General features: G+C 45.5%; 1 protein-coding gene across 5 annotated transcripts in view; it reads left to right on the forward strand.

Moving 5' to 3' along the window:
• Positions 1–450: 450 nt before the first annotated feature.
• The window catches only part of LOC118228867 (connector enhancer of kinase suppressor of ras 3-like), a 58799-nt gene continuing 37252 nt past the window's right edge, over positions 451–21997 (forward strand). For 2 of the 5 annotated variants that reach the window (XM_035420434.1, XM_035420442.1), the window contains exons 1-4: positions 451–730; positions 9549–9712; positions 18377–18579; positions 20275–20362. In XM_035420434.1, coding sequence (XP_035276325.1) covers positions 679–730; positions 9549–9712; positions 18377–18579; positions 20275–20362 — 507 coding nt within the window. In that variant the 5' untranslated portion in view covers positions 451–678. The remainder of the gene's footprint in view (positions 731–9548; positions 9713–18376; positions 18580–20274; positions 20363–21997) is intronic. The other 3 variants (XM_035420425.1, XM_035420415.1, XM_035420406.1) reach the window with 2 other exon arrangements.

The raw sequence follows: 21997 nt of genomic DNA on the forward strand, positions 1-21997 counted from the left end.
CGCTCATGCTACTTCTTCAGTCACCTGCATTAAAGAGTATAAGCAGTCAGGTACAAAGGCAGCGGAGGAATCAAAATTTGTCGGAACATTATTGCTCTGTTGGGTAAACCCGACGGCGAAGTCCTTCACACGCAGATTCAAACAAAAGCGGCGGGATCCCCGTCTTTGGCATAACCAAAAGGTGTATCGTGTAACCTGTAAAATACCAAATTATAAACGCACAAACTGTGAAAAACCTTAAGGGAACGTAATTACAGTTTTCATACAGGTCAAATGTGTAGCATTGAAGAAAAGTGCATCTTAAAACTGTCCGTTTTAAAAGGAAAAGTATACCGTTTCTTCATTGATATTTTCCATTGAGTGGGACGCGTCGGATAAAGTTCGCTCCTCCCCCTGTGGTTGAGGGAAACAGAGGGCAACCTGAGAGAAATCCCCTCCCGAGTCCTGCCGCTTCGTTGATCACAGACAGGCGCGTTGTCATTCGCTAGTGTGCGTCGAGGAGGGAGCATGGAGTAACTTATTTGTCTTTGAGAGGAGTTCCAGTTTGTTGTGGCTATGGGAATATTTTTAACATTTGGACAGTGACAATCATATAATTGAGTGCAGCAAAAGCTGAGTGTGGTGTTTTTCTCAGCATTGTGATTTAAAGTGTATGAGCTGTGTCTGAAGATACACGACATGGACGCGATAACTAAGTGGTCGCCAAAACAAGTTGTGGATTGGATGAAAGGTAGGTTTTGCAAAGTTTTTCTTTCGTGTTGCGAACAAGATAAGGTAACTGTTTTTAAAACAGTGAATTGCGAAGTGAAATGAAAACGGTATGCGAAATGTCACATTTAACAGCACCATTCCCTTCGTATGATGCCTTTGTTTACTTTTGACGAGTTTCGTTGAAACCAATGTAGGCTGTGTCGATAACTGGCGCAACGTTCGATACATTTTGGCTTAGTTTAGTCCAAGCAAGGTTTTGTCAAAGTGACAATATTTTATTCCAGTTTATAAGTTTTGATGTCATGGGTAGCCTTAAGCCTAACTTTGAATCGATTTGTAAACTTTTTAAGCTCATGGCTAAATACACAAATAAAAATGTCCAAAAGCATGTGAGTCCATAGCTTTGTCTAATTTATGAAGACATGATGCATGTTTGTGGCAGACAGTGTGGCGGTGTTAAGGAAAACAACTTGAAATATTTTTGTTTTGAGCGCCTGTTTACTTTCGATACACGTGCGCTCAAGTTGTCCAAAATGTGTTATGGTTAGGCTATGTTTGTGCTAAATGCTGTTTTGTTGCGGTGTTTATGTTTTTGTTGCCTTTGTTTGGAAAACGTTCACAAATAGGTGACCAAATCAACCTTATTGGTAACTGTAAACGGTCGTATGGTTTTCTTAACACAGAAGGCTGTTTTTTTTGGGGGGGGGGGGGGGGGGGGGGGCGGCTGGTGGCTAACGTCTTCTTTCAGCATCTGGATTCGGAGCGCTTTGGTCTACTTGAAGTGTTTGATCTTAGTGTATACATTTACACTCTTCACTGCCAATCCCATCAATGTCAGTGAGACCATTCTTAATATAGCATAACATCTTTAACCATAAACTGGTTCAGAGCGCATAACAAACTACCACTGCAAGCTTTTTATATAAAGCAGGCCAGGGGATGCTAATGGCGGGATCTAATGGGCAAGCATAAAAGCGGAACAAAGTTCCCAAAGTGGCAATATTTAAACAGCTGGAAATGCAGAGAATAAACAAAGGTTTATGTACGTAGTCAAACCAAGTCTGTGAACTGACAATGCTGAAAATTTGTTGAAAGGCAATACGTTTAGAAAGACATGGCATGGGCTGGGAAAGTTCAAGGCGGTAAGGTGCAGGTGCACTTGGGCAATCCATTCTGGTGTGTGTGTGCGGGGAGGCGCTACAAAACAGAGCCCACCAAGCATGTGTGCATGTGCAGGAAACTAATACTGTGTTGAACTTGAAGTGAAAGGTCTCACACAAATTTCTCCACAGACAGGAGAGAATGTTCTAGGGAAACAAGCCGGCTACACGGCTCTCGGGTTTCCACCCCCCAGAGAGAGTCCTCCCATGATCTGTCCCTGGAGGAATGCTATCCCACACCCACTTGTTTTTATTAGTATTCATTTTTTTAAGCTGAGAAAAAATGTTGTCATCATCGCTTTTTAAAACTGTAAAGCGGTTTGGCGAGTAAAGAGTGAAATGGGCCGTTTTAACTTCGTGGATTCCAGCGGCCCAGTGGTACTCCACCCCTTCGCTTCCTGGCGTACGGCTGGAAACGGAAAAGCGGAAAAGGGTGCAGGGCCGCGGATGCAGCGTGCGCACGTGGTCCTGCATGTCGCTTGCGGAGGGCGTATTTTTCCTCATGGGGCATCTTCGAGGGGGGGGGGGGGGCGGGGGCACCTTTGTATAAGTAGAAATTAGAAATGTTACAATGGCTTTATTATGAACTTTGTCTTGTAGCTGCAGCCGTGCGATGCTCTGTGTGGGGTGAACTGCTGTTTATTGCTGTCCCATTCTGGATCGGTGTACACCGGGGACGGGACAGGGGGAATCTGGTCCAAGATCAGCAACTATGAGCACCAAAGTAACGGCGGTGTTTTGCTGTCACTGGTCAGTTGTAGGTCAGTCTTTTGTCACTTGGTGTGTGCCCTCTGCAGCTGACTCGCTACCTCCTGGCTTTCATTTTTAAGCACTTTGCTTGACACTCACTAGAAATATGAAAGTATAATTTTAACTCTAAAATGTTTATTAGATAAAAGATAGGTAGGTAAGGCACCAAATATTTTCTCTATTCCTGTGCACATTATTTAACTCACTATTATACGGTGGGTCATCCATAGGAGGTGTGCAACCACTTTGCTTTGTGTGCTGATAAGAGTGTAATGTTAGTAACAGTTTTGGAATCAGACTCTTCGATGCTTGGCCTGATCTGTGAACCCGTTACATGGAGTTGTGTAACAGCTTCTAGGCTTTCATTTGTCACGTATTAAAGTGTACCGACAACTAAACAGTGTGGTTTCCATTCCTGTTTCAGTACTCGTGTCATTCTCTTTGTCCGCCCTCGGTTTCACAGTGCAGACTCCAGCTGTATGTGTGTGTGTGAGAGAGAGACAGAGAGAGAGAGAGAGAGAGAGAGAGCACCTGGCACACCAAACGGTCCCCTGATGATATACAAAACAAACAATTTCAAAACAAGCCACCTTTCTGTGTGGACTCAGGGGGCTTATGATGATTTACAGCCTCTCCTGATACCATCGCGATAGGCAGCGAAGGGGAACTTCCTCTCCGGCTCTTTGCTTTGCGTTGTGGAAGTCCCGTTTGTGATGACGAAGAGCACCCAAAAGCTCCACCTGAACTGAAGCGGCATCCCTATTTTATCGTCGCATTTTTAAAATAAATTAAGTGTGAACGGTCTCGATTGCTGCGCCCAAGGTAGGGCATTGTGGGAAATTCTCCGCCGCGCTCGTTGTCGCGAACCAAGCCGGAGGTCGTTCGTCAGGAGCGTTCTCCGTCTACCCGGCTCCCGTTCCGGATCTGTCGCGACGGGATGAAAAGGGCCGATGGGCGCAGTTCCCATTCGTTTTAACGCAGCCGAGCGCAGGAGTAAAATCCTGAACTGTGCCCAGGGCGCGTTTTCTGCACCCGGCACCGTGGAAGCGCAGACGAGAGTCGCGCTCGTTCGCTTGCGAGGGGCGTCCCAGCCTGCACGGTCCGGAACGCAGGTGGGCGAGCAGACCGCGCAGGTGTGTCCCCCCACCACCCACACCCCCCCTGCTTTCCCTGCCCCCTCCCCCGGTTCTGTGACGGTTGGTGTCGCCGCAAGCCGTCACGCTGCTGCTCGAGGACAACAAGCCGGCAGGAGTGACTCAGAGTCTCGAAAAAAAGCCTGCGAGTGTCGTCTTCGTCAGTGCTCTTCGCACACGATTTCTGTGGGAGGAATAATAAATAAATAAATAATAAAACAGGCAGAGCAAGTTTTCTTTATTTATTTAATTTCTTATTTTTTTCTTTCCCACTTCTTTCTCTTAGTCGTGTGAGATTGCACATTCAGTGCACATCTTAGGCTACTTTGCTGTACTCTGGCACATTTTGATTCTTTAATTGATATTCACTCACTGACAAACTTGATATTTTCATTCTAATTTTGTGGGTAGAATGCACAATTGTGGCCTTTCCATTTTGTTGGCGGGAACTCCATTGAACACCTCTCGGGCCTCAGCTCCTTCAGTGTGGGAAAGGGTCGGGACATAAATCTGTCGCCGAGGGTCTGCTCGCTGTGACATTCCCCCACCCCATCCCGGGCCCCCCTCAATCAGACGCGCTTCCATGGCGACGCGGGGAATGCTGCGTTCTTTTTTTTTACCCTCCGCCCGTCCCGTCCGAAAGCCCCGGTCTTAGCGACGGTGGCGGCCATTGTGATTGCCTGAGTCCGGGACAAAAGAGGGAAGAGTTACTGTTAATGCTGGATTTAGCAGGGAAAATGCACGGCGGGGTGTGCATCTCTGGGTCTCTGTGGTTGCAAGACAGCAGACACAGCAGGGAGATGTTTGGGCCTTTGGAGGGGGGACACCGGGGGTGTTAATTGCTGGATTTCAGCTGTAGGAGATCCGTATTCTTTAATTGTCCTGTCGGAATTTTTTATCTGGCCCATTTTGTGTTTGTGTGTGAGCTTAATGTGTACTGTGAGGACTTTGGTCTCCTACTGTTTTCCTCCTTTCACTGAAGGGGGTGAGGCAGCGGCGAACGCTCTTTTGATTGCATCTCAGGGATCTTTTCCACATCCACTTCAGTCAGCAGGGTTCACCCATTCTGATGCTGACCTCAGAGTGGATGAATTTTGATCAAAGTTTTGCGGACATGTTGCGGTCCTGTTCCAACGGTCCTCACAATGGCTCACAAAACAGTACTCTGCGATTTTTTTTCCCCCCACAACTTATTTCCCACAGATCCTTTTTCATCAGCTGACATCCCTGCATGGCAGTGCCTTGTTGGCTGTAACTATGTGCACGGAGGGAGCTTTTCGGGTTTGTGGGATTGTCCCTGACTTATTGTGCTTCCCTTGTGCCCATGTCCAAAGTGTCATCCACAGAAACAGTGACTACAGTACACTTCTACAAGGGTAATGAAGCTGCTACTTGCTAGATTGTATTTCTAAGGAGGATGTTGCAGTAGTGAGAACCTATTAAAACCATTTGCCGTAAAAAAAAAAAAAAAAAACGGTTAAAAATTGGTTAATAAAAATAAAGAGAGACTTTGCTGTTTATGTTGGTGCCTCCCTCTTGACCAGCAGTTGACCCAAGGGTGTGTGTTTGGGCTGACATGTCTAACGCGCTGCTGGCCTCGGGTGGAAGATTGTGTTGACATGCCCGTTAGGGCATGGCGTCGCATCCCTTTTTCTGGCCGTCTGCCAAAACGCAGCCGAGTTGGAATGCGGTTTAACCCTCGGGTTCCATCAAAACCCCGTTTTTTTTCTTTCTTTTAAAGTTCCAATTCTGCTGTGTCAGTCACCCTCTTCTGACTCACCGTACCAGAGGCAGATGTCCCTCCCCCGATCCCCGCTAAAACCGCCACAGACTGCCTGTCTGCAGGCCTGCCTTGCTGCTCCGGAGACTCTCACACAACTTTGTTTGATAAACAGGGAGCACAGCCACTGTATCATGCAAAATAAGGCTAGGGAAAATGTTAATGCTGGAACTGATAGCACTCATACAGCAAGCTTCCCCGTGGTCACACATAATGAACCCCCCCCTCCCCCCCGAGGTTTGGGCTGGGGCTGTGGCTGTCCCAAATCTGGTGTGGTGGAGCCTTTTGCACAGAATCATCTGCTTGGGGAGTGACTGCAATTCTGGTTTTGCCTCTCGGGTGGTGTTAGAGAGTGAGGGGGAGGGAGGCGTAGGGGGTCTAGACAGAGTCATGTCTCCAAGAACCCCTTTGAATGGCTTTGGAAGGCCTGTCTCTCACTGGGTGTTCTGACTGTGTTGTCTAAACAGCAGAACCACAACAGCTATTTGCGTGGAAAGGGGCTCCATTTTGGAGGAGCGTTCGTTTTGGAGGATCATGGCCAGTGGTAGAGACTCTTCTCTCTGCTTTTGCTTGATTGAGTTTTGCAGAGCAAGAAATGAGCCCAGGGGAATCGTTCGATCTTTGGTCGTGTTCACACACGGTTTGCTTCAAGGGGAACGTTAGTCGCCCTCTTATCTTGAAATTCTGGGGCACGTGTGAACAGCAACCCACCATTCCGTTCCTGGGAGGGAAGCATAGTTGTTCGCTGTGATTAAACCGCGGTCGACGCCGGTTCGTTTGCTCGTTTTCGCCCTGCCTGCTCTGCATAAATGATGGAGAGGTTGTGTACTCGCAAACAGTCAAGCGAGACTTTGAGCCCTGCATTCGTTTGTATTGAAAAAAGAAGAGGGAATTACCCTGGTGCCAGTTTGTAATGCAGATTCTGTTGCGTATTATTTTGTTTTCAATATTGAATTTTTTTTGCTGTAACACTGGTCGAAAAGCTCAATGATAAGTTCCAGGACTCACAATATATGATACTTCCCAATATATGACACTTCTGTTGTCAGCTGGGTAAAAAAATGAAAGCCCTCCCCTCCTTCCCCCTCCTTGCACGTAGCCAGTATACGCAATACCCTGTCATTTCCATGCCCCCCACCCCCCCGTACTTTTCACACAGGAATCTACTGTTTTGCTTCCGTAAGGATGTGAGGCAGGAAATGTTGGGATTATCAGAGTGGCTCTGAAGGGCCTATGTGAGGGGGAAGAGGTGCTCAACATCGGCAGGAATCTGCCTGCTTTGGCCCAGAGACAGCCAAAGCGTCCAGGGCCTTTGGAGCCTTGCAGTCAGGATCCTGACGGATGAGCCACCCAGCAGTCCCATTGGACTCCATATCATGAAAACCAATGGCCTAGCCTAAACGCATTGAACTGAAACTTTACTCGTGGAGGCCATACATTTTGTAAAACATTAATGGAGGGAGAACTCAGGAAATTACATTGGGGTCTCATTTCTAGCATGTGTACACCATGTGTGCACATCGTGTTTTATGAAGTGTGTTTGAGCCAAGTATGAAAATTACATAGAAAAACTGAAAAATATATGAAAATAAGAACCATTTTTGTTAATTCCCTTCTTGAAATTTTTCTTTTTCATGTTGCTTCCTGTCGATATTTAACAATATTCTTTTTACACTTGTAAACCCATTGTCTTTGAGCAATATCAACATTCACACACCAGTGAACCTACTGCCTGAACACAGTAGGAACTCTATGAAAGCACGATGCATCGAGCTTGAAAGGTATTTGTGCTAAAGCTAATATTTGCCTGTGGTAGTCATGTCCTTTGAAGAAGCCAAGGACTGAAGTTGACTTTACCTTGACCTTAAACAGACTGAAGTTTAAGTGCATGTGTTGGCTAAGTGCTAATTTCTGGAATGGCTGTGTAAAAAAAAAAAGCCATTTGTGAAAAAGATTTTGTTGAATAATTCTGTTAAATCTGTGGATATGTAATTCCAATTATGGTTACAGTGAGTCCAGTGAAACGGCAGACATTAGCAGATAATCAGGATCGCCTTTTTATTTATTATATTATAAATAATATAATAATATAATTTATTGTATTATTTTATTTGCCTTTTTTATTGCTCTGGGAGCTGTGTGTGACTTTGAATTGGAGTCACCTGCTCAAGGCTGGCCAGCAGACTCAACACAAGGCAAATGTGGATATCAATCAACCAACCTTTTTTTTTTTACAAACAGTAAATGCGCAGTACTTCATAATGGACATTTCAAAGGAGGTACACAAAAATAACACAATTCTGTCCCAGATGGACTGCAAGGTCGAAGTAGACCCAAGGGTGAATTCCAGACTCCTGTTGAGTGAGGAGAGGCAGGTCAGTTTTAGGTTGTGTGTGTAAATCCTTTGAAGATGGGATATGAAAAATAGCTTTTGTGGCAAAGGTTAGAAAGCATCTAAGAGTGAAATGCTTCGCATTATCTCTTGGCCGGACCTCGCGCAGTGCATATTCGGTTCTGAGTAACGAGGCTTCAAAGGAAACATGCGGCGAGAGAAAGCTGTTGATGCCCTGCTATCTGAAGTGTGCTCCGGCTGTCCTTCTCACCATCGCAAGCGATCCCCACGGCAAAAATACCGGTGTCGCTCTGTGGGAGATGCACCCTTAACGCAGCGTGTTGTACTCGACAAAAAAAAAAAAAAAATCAAACATTCAATATTCATTCGCTTTGTTTATGGAATGCCGGTACAAAAGCGGCACCCCAGCCGAACCCCTGGGTTCTGTTTGCTTTGGGTCAAGTTTGGTCCTCTTCTGTGTCGTTCTCACACTTGCATAAAGCTTTGAAGTGAATTCCATCTTTGCTGAACCACTCTCGATTTCAGTGTAAGTTGGGAATTGTAGCAGTATAAGAGTCATAGTGATAGAAAAGTTTTCTAGGAAAAGACATTTTGCAATTATTCACTATTATTATATCACAATTATTTATTTTGTGAGTAGTTTTTGGTCACCGTTCTAAAATGTAGTTCACTTTTCCAGAGCAGCTATTTAAGAACTTGTTTTTTGTTAATGTTTTTGAAATAAAACCACATTTTAAAAAGTATTGTTTTTATATCGATGGAACTGTTTGAATATTTCTAGGCCTGTTTTGTAAATCCTCACCAGCTTTTAGCTATTGTGCCCTGGCTGGCATATTGTACACATTACACATATTCAAATAAGAAAGTCATAGGCCATCATCAAAATTCATCAACTCTCAGGGATTTTCAGTCACCAACTTATTAACTCAATCACTTATTCACTGATTTAGTGAGTCAGTCACACAGTCACTGACATTTCTCTAGGGTATGCTTGCTCGGCAAACAAAATGGCAGCAAAATATTTGCTCCTGTTGAACACAACCTGTTCATTTCATGCTTGAGACCATTCCCTGTCTTTCAGATGAGGGTGGTTAGATACTGGTACTTATCCATAGATAGCATTTGCTCACTAATATAGTTTTCCTCTAACCAGCACTTATATATACAGTAGAGCCTGATAATCAGCACAACGTAACAAGTCAACGCAGGTGAAAACAGGGCTTTTTACTTTTTTTTTACAAGTGAAAACATGGCAGTACCCAAACAAATTGCCCTTAGCACTCCAACAGGTTCTGTGCGTGACTATACATTGTCTTGTTATTATTTTTGATAACTCTACACTGGAACAGGATTTCCAACTCCTCGAAGATCCTTCAGAACCTGTTCTGTGCCCTCGGAGTGAAAAAAGGAGGGGTGATACTGGTGCACACAACAGGCAGCATTAAGTGTGTAATGAAAAAAATAAAAATTTAAAAATATTTATTCAAAATGGCTGTTAAACATGAATGGGAATTTGCTTGATGGCAAACATTTTTCAAACTGTATTACAGCTGTGAGCACACATTAGGAATGGGAAGATTTTTCCATTGAAAGAGCCTCTTTGTCTAACATTTCTCTCTCTCTTTCTGCCCCCCTCTCTCTCTCTCTCTCTCACCCTACAGGCCTGGACGACAGCCTGCAGCAGTATGTGCAGAACTTTGAGCGAGAGAAGATCGATGGGGAACAGCTGCTGAAGATCTCGCACCAGGACCTGGAGGAGCTGGGCGTGGTCAAAATCGGACACCAGGAGCTGGTGCTGGAAGCAGTCGACCTGCTGTGTGCCCTGGTCAGTGGTGCCAGCTCTCTCGATCCCTTAGTCTCTGAGCGCGACTTTGGTTTCTCATCTGTTTCTCTGAGGTTTCTCTCAGGATATGCGTCTGCTCCTGTATGCTGTTCCTTAGAGCTTGTGTTTTTGCACTATACCTATTTATAAAGCTGGGTACATACTGACACATATTTAAGAAATTCAGGTCAAGTAGCTCCCTCAAGGGTGCAACAGCAGTGCCCCGCCTATTTAATTTGCAGCTAATGAACGTCAAGAGTAATTCCCCAAACGTTAAAATGGCATGCCAGGGAATTAGCCTTAGAGTCTTGACACTGCGTATCGTAGTTGTCAGCGAGTTTGCTTGCCGAACCTTTGAGATGAAAATCATTGGATGCCTCAGGTGTTCTGTGGCCGGGGTGAGTTTTTGGGGGGTTGGCTTATTTCCAGCGTAGATTTGGCATTCAAATGGTGACACGGTGCCTGGGAAGAGCCGCAGCGAGGGAGGACAGGTGTGAGCACGAGCTTGCGCCGACCTGCTTTTCATCCAACATCTCGGCAGGCGTTTGTCTCCAGCTGCATTTCAACAAAATCCCCTTAAGCTATAGGGGAGGTATTGAATCCTGATTGGCTTCTCTCGTTCACCTGTCCACACACCAGCCTATCATAATTCTTGTAAAGGTCATGTGCCCATTTTCTCTCTTACTTTCTTGCCCTTATTGTCTACACCCTAGTATTCCTTATAGTGAGACAGATTTGTAATTGTAAATTTGTACTTTGTTCCCAGCGCATGCATGTGTGTTGTGAGTATATGGGGATTTGCAGTCTTAAATCAAGTTTAGCTTGTAACCACAGGATCATGCCCATGATGAGAGAATGTGAGTGCGTGTGTGCGTACATGTGTGTGTGTGTGTGTGCGCGCGTGTGCGCATTCATATTATGTGTACAACTTCACAAATATAAACTGTGAATCATGATGTATAATTTTCATGATGCAAAAGTATTGTGATGATGATGACTTTTGACACTGATATAACTCCATAGTTTTCCATTTTTGCTGTTCTATCACTCAAGCTTTTCCATGGTCAGCCATCTGAATTTTCTCCCAAGTGAATGAAAAAATTCTGGCTTAGTATCTTGACCCAACCCTCTGTGCTGCCCACCATCCTTACCCCACCATACACAGAGGAAGCAAGTGAGATGACTTTCATCGCATTGACTTTTACCAAATGTGTGCACAAATGCTAAGCTAGCTCCATGATTCCAGTGGTGAGAGAGCCTCAGAAGTGCGGGTTTTGTGTGAATATGTTGTACAAATTAGCGCCAGAGACAACACAGTTGGCAAAAGGGGAGACCCTTATATGGTCATGAAGTCTGCACCGGGTCTGGGCATAATGTGATTGACAGCCTGATGTGGAAAAGCCCATGACCTTGAAGTCTACTTCTCCCTCATCCTTGCCACATACTACTTACTAAAATATCTAACTTTATCCCTGACGGATAAATTATCCAGGCGCCATGGAATATGGTTTTAAGTCAGAAATTTGGATAATGCTCTGAATTTAAAACAAATTTTGTATAAAATCTCATATAATCTGCTATAATTCAAGAGATGTGAAAAAATGTCAGACTGCCTAATGGGTTCACAATCAAGTATGGTGCCAGATGGTTACAGACAGTGAATTCAAACAAACTGAGAAAACGTGTGGCGATTGTAACAGACATGATAACTGGCAGCTATGTTGGGTTTCCATGAATCATCCCCACTGGCTTAAGAAGTTAAGCTATTACAAATAAAAAGTACACCAGCCTGTTTGACTAATGAAAGTTAGCAATGTCGAAATTCACTGTATATAAAATGCGCTTAGCTGGTGGAGAGCATAGAGGGAAGTACAATTTCAGTTCCCACTTAAAGACTGTTACTAAGCTCTTTTTGCTGCACTTTTTGCTGCACTTTTTGTACGTCGCTTTGGATAAAAGCGTCTGCCAAATGAATGTAATGTAATGTAAGCTGTGATAAATTCAATAATGTGACTAATATGTATTGTGGCATTAAAGTTCAAATGCATGTCAGATAAAATGCTTAGACACAAAGGGTGTCTATGCTTTTAATTGTGCCAAGGCTTATGGAATTACTCACCCGACAAGCCAGTAACCATGTTTGACAGGTTTTACATTTGCCAGCTAAGGTTAGCTAAATTGTTTTGGAGCTGAAGTTGCTAACTCTATTAGCATATAGGATTGACTTATATAGCAAATAAGCCTTATCGAGGTTAGGTCGCGGTAGGTAGGCTATAGTTGCTTGCTGCTAACTAATTAGTTGGTCAGACAAGTAAAGAAATCTCAGAATGTCAAGCTTGTTATTAATCGCTATGAGATACCGTCCCCTCGAGTGATGTATAGTGACTAGGCACTGATGCCAACTGTCCTAAATGGTCCACAAAATATTAAAATATTGACGCACTGCCACAGTCACTTAATACATTGACTCATGTAGAGACATTAGATGAAGAAAAAAACACCTATTGCGACTACGTGTTCTTGTGGGAAAAAATGATTGAAATTATTTGACCGCATTGGTGCCATTGACTTATCATGAAGCGGGTGGCTGAAAGACCCATACTGGAAACAACCTCACTGGTGCTAGAGAGAAATGACCAGGAAGTGAGCTTCAAAATCAAAGCCCGGTCTGAAGATAACCGATTTCTGCGTCATCAAGCCGGTGCTGTGGGTCAGTATGTTGTAGACTCGAGTGGCTGCATGCAAGGAATGTACACTGCAGGGAGAAGAGAAGGAATTACCATTCTTCTCTTGAGAAACAACACAACTGTACATTACAGCCCCCACTCCCCCTCACCATCCCTCCATAATCCCACCCCCTGCAGCCTCTACCCTTGCTGCACCATACTGGGAAAACCCTTGAAGTGGGTTTCTCCAGGTGCTGATAGCTGACCCGGCTGCCCCTGCTGTCTAATCCAGTTACAGTCGAGAGAGAATTTAAGGGGCCAAAAACCCATTTTGAACCCGGAATGCAGAAGGAAGCCTTGAAGGCACCGGGACCGAGTTCTCACACTGTGGTTGGGGATTTGATTTGGCATCTGGTAGTGCTTTTGTTTTACGGTTTCCTGCATCGTAAAAGCACAACAGGATTTAGGTCTGAATCTCAGAACCTTCAAGTGCAAGTGACACATACACAGCCTTGGTTCTGTCAAGAGAACGTTTTTTAACCCTTTCAGTCTTGAGAATAAGAATGCTTTTTCTCGTTCAAGATATTCACTCTGTTAATTCAGGCAATTCACAGGTGGCATTTTAATTTCTTAGCTTAACACATACGGATTAACCTTTTTGTTTGCTATATAAACAACAAGCAGCATAGTTCTACTTGGAGGTAGTTAAATATTCCATCTTAATTATCCCCTTAGCGTGCGATCAGAAGTCACCAGAGGATTAAGGGAGATTAATATTTGCATTAATGGGCTAGGTAGGGAAAGTTGTGGTTGTAAAATACTTGTTTTTTTTTTTGCTTTTATTTAAATTCTAAGCTGCTAAAGTGAGCATGGTAGGTGATATTGAAACCAGCTACATGTGATGGTGAAAGGGTTGGCATCTTTGCACAGACCAGACATGCAATGATCTTTATTTTTTGGAAAAGGTCAGCACACAACTTGGAAGAGAGTATGTGAATGACTTGTTGAATGGTGCTGATGGAAAAAAAAAACCTGAAAAGCAGAAAGTATCTGAATGCAGGAACTGAATGCAGGTTTCTTCCCCATTGGTAACGCAAGTTCCCTTCACTTAGAACATGGCCTTTACCCCGAATGCTGGCTCGGTCCGAATTTCCATCCTGGAACTAAACAGTGCCAATTTGTTAGTCCTGAAATTGAATCTTGGCTGCCATAAATGTGAAAGCGAACAGCCACTGGGAGGGGTTTCTCAGGTGAAACTAAATCAGTGTCAGCTTTTATCTGACCTCTCTATAACCAATTTTGAGCCTCAGCCAACTGTTGGCCCAGTACAGCATATCCACACACACACACCTTATCCGGTTACGGTGGCATCAGCTGATGACAAAGTTGGGAGCTCTGATAGATGTTCCCGATGTTTGAAGTGTTTGGCAGGGCTCTGGGCACCCTCTGAGTGGGGTTTGGACGAGGCTGCAGAGCTCAGCCTTGACTGCTTTCCAGGTCGATTGACAGAGCTGGGACTGAAGGCGTTAGGCCAAGGATGGGTAAAGGTTAGTTTGTCCACTGTAAACCATATCAACCCAATAATAGCTACAGCTGTCTTCATTCTAATGATGGAGGCAAAATGCTCAATTGATTAATACCAAGTATATTATGAATTATGTGTGAGGAAAAATGAAATGGAACAGCTAGCTCAATTTGTTGTGAGCCGCACTGAGGGACAGAGGCGAGGGCTTTGCCGAATTTATCTAACGCCCCTCGTGAGATGGTCTAGAGGCCATCGCTTAATGTCCATTTGTAACTAAGTCCAGATTTCTGGTTTGGCTCGTACTCGTTACTTTGAAGGGAAGGGGATTGTTTCAGTCCCGCTGATCCACTTCATACATTCTCCACGGCCCCCCTTCCCTACAGGAGAGAATTGCCATCTTTAATAAAGTCTCCCACGCCAGCAGAGAGCTCTCGTTCGGGGTCTTTAGCCCCGGAGTTACATAAGTCATCGGATGAGGGAGCTGACGGGGCTCTACACTCGGAACGCGGGGGGTGCAGGCGGTGGCCGTCACAGTCCGGTGACTGGGAGGAATGCGAAAGCCAGTCGCGGCGGTGGAAATGTCAGCGTCTTTCTCGTTAATTGCGAGGGCGGTCGTCAGCGAGGACAGGGGGCTCGCGGTGAGGAAGCGGGGAGCTTTGTTTTTGACTCATTTGTGTGAGAAAGGGAACACATGGCAGACCGGCCCGCGCTTATGATGTAACGCTGGGAACTTCACTATCTCCTTTCCTCTCCCGCGGGACCCGAACACGGACGGTTTCCAGATTGAGGTGGCGTTCTGAGAGGGTGGGAGGCGCAAAACAAAAGGAACAAATTCACAGTTTTTGCTACTCTTCTCATTTATCTGTTTTTTTTGTGTGCAGTTGTCGATGTTGACGTCCTCCTGCTCGTGCAGACAGCGTGACAGCCTGCAGTTCTGCCCAGTCAGCAAAAATCGGGGCATGTGTTTTAGCTTACCTTCAAACAGGGGGGGCGCTAGGACCGTGCGTTTCGTGATTTTAACAGATCGGGCTTTCTTTGCTGTGTGCGCGCGATCATGCCACGGTTATTTAAGCCACATGCATCACATGTGCGCAAGCCGCAAGCCAGCAGTGTGATTGCACTTCAAGGCTGGGAGGCTAAGCATGTTCTTCTGAGAGCTACAAACCTATGATTTACATGCGCTGGCTTTCCAACCCCCCCCCCCTTCACAAGAGGCCGATCTGCCCCATGTGTTTTAACGGGCCGGAGCGGATTCTCATCAGGTAACGGTCTGCGGACGGCGAAGCGAGCCGCTCTCCAGAACCGCTGATGGCTTGCGCAGAGTCCGGAACGATCCGAAACCCAACGCCCCCGTAGTGTTCTTCGCAGCGGGCCACTGTGAAGGAAAGGAACTTGTTTTGTCTTGGAAATGTGATGGAATACACATTAAACCTTTGGAGGCCAAAAATTCAGTGTGGGGAGGAAAAGGGGGAGGGCATATCTGATGCTGGTCCCCCCCTCCCCCCCCCTACCTGAAAGGCAGGAAATGGACACGGCCCTCCTGCTCCACCTTGATGCTGTGCCGCTCCCACCTGATGGGCACGAAATGGACCCGCCCCCTCCCCCCCACCTGTTTGAGCATGGGAGCTGTAGTCCCTTGCCCTCCACCCCCTGCTCACCCCCCTTTTACACAGCTGCTTCAGGGTAAACCCATTACAGTTGTTCCTGCTGCTTCCTCCAGACTGTATCAGGTGGTGATTTCCCAGCTGTGTGATGGAGACTCAGTGCTGCTTTGCCCTCGAGCTTAACTCCTTTCCCCCCTCCAGGGCCAAACGCGTCTCCAGGAAACCTTCCCCTTTTATTTTGTTTGATAAATCGCTGTCAGGTAAAATAAGCCTTTTCTCTTAATATTGTTGTCATTGCACTTATCCAGTGTTTGTATTGTAAGAAATAGCTGTACGCCTTACATAGATCCATGGTGTGGTTAAGCGATTTACGTGTGCTTCCTAGTGCTATTGTGTTAAGTATTAGCTGGACCGCAGCCTGTAATGGGTGACAGATGACAGAGTCATCCTTTTGAAGCTCATCGGGGTGCCTTTCGCACTCAGCAGCCCGCCCAGCGTCGTCCGGCACGACTGTGACCCCGCCCTCAGCCGTTGCGCACGGCGGGGGAAAGCTCATCTGGGCTCCGTCCCCGGGGGCGGAGCGAGAGCACGATGGGCGGCATGCAGTCGCGGTTGCTCGGTCTCGTTCCGTCGTCGGCGTGCTTTCGCTCCTGCCCGTCGGCGCCGTTTTTTAACACCTGGTAACGAGCGGGGGGCTCGGGCGCGGGGAACATCTGCCGCCTCCGTCGCCGTCCGCTCGCACGCTATTAGCCCGCTAATAGCTTCGAGCGGAGGAATGCTTGATCTTTATCAGCTCCTTATGCCTGCCGGAGCGAAGCCTTTTTGTGTTTGGTTTTGGGATTAAGATAAGAACTGAACGCACGTCTGTCAAAGATGCGTTGAAAGTTTTTTGCCCTTATTACCAGTCTCTCGACCTCTGCTGTCTTTCAGAAACATTGACTGAGGCTGAGATTTCCCAGTGCCCCAGACTGAGATTTCCCATGGTCCCAGACTGAGTCTGAGATTTCCCAGTGTCCACCACGCTCACCGGCACTAAATTCTTTTGAATATCAGTGTTTTTGTATAAGGCAAGAAATTGAAATTTAGGAGACATCTGGATGTCCATATTCCTCATTTTCAAATTCCAAGACTGTGCACAGATTCACAGAATTTATGTTTTTTTTTTTGGTAACACACTCTTACTTGGATGTAAAGTGTTTTTCGTTATAAAGCAGCACATTGGTCCTGGTCACCAGATTTCCATATTCCTAACATGACCGAACCTGAGAATTGACACAGCACAAATGGCTAGCTTTCCGTTGCGGGAGCTACGTGAACGTGATTGTTTGGATTTTTCTGGTAAAAGTGTAACGTGAACGTAATGTGGCGATGGGGAGTTTGGTTTCTGATCACGCGCAAGTTCCTGCTCGGTGTCCCTGAATAGACCCGATCTATCTGCAGTCCGCCGGCATGCTTGGCATACCGCATGGCGCAGGCACCCTGGCAGGGGCACAGTGCTCCTAAGACTAGATTCACCAGAGCAGGCGGAGGTGCCCACCCCCTCCCCCACCCCCAAACCGAGGCTCAGCTGCAGGTTGGAACAAATGTGTTCATTCCACCACTCCGAGTCGGGTCCAAAGTGGGTTGCTAAGATTAACATGTAAATTCAGCCCAATAATTACTTCTAATGAAACCCAGAGATTCCAGCAGAATGCTGGTTACCTCAAAGTGATACTGATGGTTAGCATCAAAGTGAATGAAGATGATGTCTTAACTTTGTATTTAGAACTTATCAGGATATGAGAATGGGACCGTGTTCTACCATGTTCTACAGTCCCGGGCCAGCCGGGCTAGGCTGTGTTTGAGTCAGGCAGGTTCCTCTTGTTTCACTCTACATTGTTTCCTTCAAACAATATAATTGTTTACCGGTTTTTGTCAGTGAGATATGCCTCTCCTCTCATCAGCCCAAGTTATGTCATTATGTGTGGGCAGTCAGCTGTAGTTACTGGCTCGTGGGTGTATTCTTTGGGAGTGCAGGTTCTTCAGCTGTGGTGCTCCTGGCATGCATTCGGATAGCATGGCGGTGACTCAAGGGGCACTACTGTCAAATACGCAGTGCCCGCCTTTTCCTTAAATGATATAATGCTCTTGGAGACTGGGCTGATGCCCGATCAAAACAGAAGCTCCCGCCAGCTACGCTTGTAAGGTGAGCCCCCGTGAAAGCGCGAACAAAGTCCTGCCTGCACGCAGACCTCGTAAACGATCAGAACGCCAGGAGGTTTATGGGAACTGGGAGTTGGGGTTCATGTGCTTGTCTCTACAGAGTCGTGGCAAGCTGTGAGAATCCTCCTTACTTACTATTTATTTGTCTGAAGTGGGGATATTATTTGTTGAAGTGGGGAGCACTGTTGAAGGCAATGTTTCCTGTGCTGTTATGGAGCAAGCGGTAGTGATAAAAGCTCCCTGCGCCGCTGTGCCAAGTGTGCTTCATTCGCTGACCTGTGCCACTTGTCATGCACATTGTAGCTTCCTGAGGAAAGCGCTTCTCCAGATGCTGTTATTTTGCCTTATTATATTTTTAAGCTCCATTTTTCATAATTTTGCTTATATTGTAGCTTATATGGCATTGGCATACTATATTTTCAGCTCATGTTACTTTGCTTTGAATTATGTTGAGCTCACTATTCGGGTTGTGTTTAAACTCATTCTAGCTGGTATTGACTTTCAGTATTTGTCTGCTCACACTTCAAACTTTATTTATACTCACATTTCAGTCACATTTATGCTTATTTTGTGTTTATTTTTGAGCTCTTATCGATATCTCATACTGCAAGGCCAGCTCATACTGCAAGTCGTATTTAAGTGCTAACATTGCGGTTCTTCCCTCTCCCAGAACTACGGGCTGGAGACGAACACCCTGAGGACCCTGGTGAAGCAGATGCGGGCGGCCGCCAACGGCCTGCGGGAGTACACCCTGGACCGCAGGAAGAGCCCCTCCTACGACGGCACCACCTCCCGGAAGCCCCCCAACCACTTCCTCACCTCCGTGGTGGGGCTCATCGGCACTGCAAAGAACCTGCTGGCCTGGCTGGACAGGTATGATGTAATGTCTGTCGCTACGTTTTGGGGTTGAGCGCTCCTCATTTTCCGGTTCACTTTTGTCCTACATTTCTATATACACCCTTTTTCTTGGAGTATTAACATGGGTAAACTTATTATAATAAGATAGCTATTGCGCACCATGTATCCTTTCTTTATTGACATGTGTTATGTTCTTCACAACTTATCATTACTATTATTTGTTGCAACACTAAACCCATAGTTTGTTGCAACGACGGGCTCTGCCCAAGAGCAGTTACTAAATATTTATGTATTGATATGCTGCAGTAATTTAACAGAAGATTTTATCCAGATTGGCTTATGTGAGAAAATATGCAAGCGCATTCAAATGGACAAATGGACCAATACCAGCAACAGTAACTTCAGAATAGGATCAATTTCTTAGACTCAGCAAGAAGACATGCTAGAATCATCTATGCTGTTAGCAATGTGAAATGTCCCAGTGAACCAGTTCAACTAACCGGATAACTTGGCAAGCTTTAATTAAAGTGCTATGATTGTTCTAGAAAAGAGCGTAGGGGTTGAAGGCTGAAGAGGTGGGTGCTCAATTTGAGTGGAAGTATGGGAGTGGGAGTATGACCTGTGTCTCTGTTGTCCCGGGAACCTCATTCCATCTCCAAGGAACCAGAACAGACAGGAACTCTTAGATTAACTGATTTAAAAAACCTGTGTACTGTTATTTTAAGCAGACAGAACACAGTATCTGACAGACAAATGCACATTATGGTCAACACTGAGAGATCATAAAAAAACTGCACAACCAGAATGCTTCTCCTCTCGTGTTTTGTCTCTCACAGGGTAGGATTCTTTTGGGATTGTTATGGCAATGTTGTTACTCCACAAAGTAATGGGTACCTCATGTCATCTCTCAAGTGATTGTTTTGTGAATTTGCACTTTTGTGTTTGTTATTGTTTGTCTTTTTTTTCCTCTTAAGAATTTTTTTATAGACTGGTTTATTTTCTGGATCATTCCCTGGTTTATTTCTCATTTGAAAAAGAAATTCCTTTGTCTCATCTTACATGCTGTTTGTCACAGATTAAGTGTAGGCATAAGTCATCTTGAGGTTAAGCGTAGGCGTATTGTGTAACGTTTGTATACACCATGGAGGTTGAAGTAAATCTAGTCAGAATTCAGCGAACGGAAAACATTGTCTCATACAGTGCTTTATATTCTGACAGATTTATTATGCCATTGCAATTGTTCTTACCCAGTGTGCATGTGTCTGTGTGTGTGCGTGCACGTGTGTGCGTGTGCGTGTGCTCGTTTGTCTGGATTTTAGTGTTAGCATGCCGTGACGTGTCATGATATCCCTGACCTACTGCGGGCAGTATTTTGGTTGGACTCGAAAGTTTTGGGGCCTTAAATCAAGTAAAAAGGCAGACAAAGGGGGAGTCATCTGGCACCACAAATCCTGACCCTGTGTCTGAATCTAGGACATGTGTCTGTGCTACTGCAGACTCTGGAAACAGTCAGATTGTGCTCTGTTCCCTTCTTCAACTTCTTTGTGAAGATCCTGGGCCATTATTTTAATGTACCAAATGGTATCGGTCTCTAAATGCTCATTCTCTCTCTATATATACTGTCTATCTCTTGCTTTCACTCTTAATCATTCACTCTCTCATGCAATCACTCGCTCACTCTCACTCTTACTTCCTCTTACTGTGCTGCAGGACGCCCCTGACCGGGATTAGTGACTTCACCACCACCAAGAACAAAATCATTCAGCTGTGCCTGGAACTCACCACCACGGTCCAACAGGTCGGCATACCGCTCCTCTCCCCAGATTACACCCCCAGCATCCCTCAAAGCCTTCTGGGTGCTTTCGCTGCTCTGCACAGACTTACCACATCACTCTAAAACTTGTTATTTAACAATGGAAGTGGGGAAGGGGCCGGATTTCTGAAAATAATGTTCAGAACACATTCCCTTTTCCTTGTCCATCTTGCCCATCTGGTTAATGAGAAGGGCCCCCCCGCGCACCCTTGAGTTCTCAGACTCACAGTTTGCAGTTTCCAAACAACCTCTGGACCCCTTTCGGAAAAGCGGCTCCAACATTCCTCTGCGGCTTTATTCTGGCAACGTCTTACCAGTTTTTGTTCCTCTGAGACCCTCCTAATCAACTCAACAACGCGATGTTGCGCTCCCTGTCAGCGGTAATCCAGGCCAAGAGGAGGTTATCCTCTTTTACCTAAAGCAACTACCATTTTACCCTCCTCTTGTTCTTTACTGTCTGTTTAAAAAGCTGTCAGCCTGCTGTTTGACATTGCACGCCGGATTAGAACTGGAGACCGAACTCCAGGGGGTTGCCCCGTTGCTCTTCGCAGTTTGCGATGCATTCGTTGTTAAGCCGTGGTTACTTCAGTGTTCGCCAAAGGGAAAGGGCCCAATCTGGCATCTCGGACGCCATATCTTTGTAGTAGATTTTATTTTATGATATCCCCTGGGATCATTCTCAGTCAATGACTGTCATAGTGACTCCTTGAAGGCAAACACATGTGTTAAAGTTCTTTGCAGGTATAGCTATTTGGCTCGTTGATTGAAGTCATTTCAGCACGGCCATGATTTATCACCCGGGGTCTTAACCTGGGCCAGTGCGGTAGTTAGCCGTTGATGTTTGAAGATTGATTTACCTCAGCATGAGCTCCATGCTCTGCTGACTGTCTGCCAGATCTAATGAGGTACATTCAGCCTCCAGACGGTGGCTCCATCTCCAGACTTTGCTGGGTCCCAACTCTGTACAGGGGCACCAAGGGGTACCCTGTGTGGTCCCCAAGGGGTGACACAAGAGTCATTTTTATTGGTTCAGCACTTTTTTTCTTTTTACCTAAAATTCTTTATATTTTTTCCAAATTTGGAACACCCTGGGCTGGTGTCATAACAAGATGAGGCACCCAGAAGCCGCCGGTTCAATGCATATTGTACAACAGTCAGCAAGTCAGTCAGGCCAGATGCGCTGTCATGGCAGTTCATTATGGTATTCTGGACCTTTGACCTTTAACCTTAGATGGAGGCAGAAGTCTAGACACCGTCCTCTCTGAGGAGGAATGTCTGCTGCGAGAGTGAGTTCAGCTATGCTTGCTACCTTGGTTCAGATGAAAATTATTCCCCCCTTGAGGTGAATCCACATTAGCTAAACTACATATTTTGGTTTCCGGGTTTTGTAAATTAGTCATGGTTACTGAACAATGTAGCTCAGATTAGCCTTAAGCCCTAATCATTTTGAAACCTTGGCTGACCAGAAATGTGGCAGGTTTGCTTTATGAACGTTTAATGTCAGAAATTCAGTCTCTAGTCTTTTGCCCTCTGTTGTATTGCCAAGGTGTCAAGATTGACAAAGTTTACATTTGCTTTTCAGTATGGAAATATCTTTGCAAGCCCCTCTATTTTAAACTG

The sequence above is a fragment of the Anguilla anguilla genome, chromosome 1, assembly GCF_013347855.1.
Source record: "Anguilla anguilla isolate fAngAng1 chromosome 1, fAngAng1.pri, whole genome shotgun sequence".
NCBI lineage: Eukaryota > Metazoa > Chordata > Actinopteri > Anguilliformes > Anguillidae > Anguilla > Anguilla anguilla.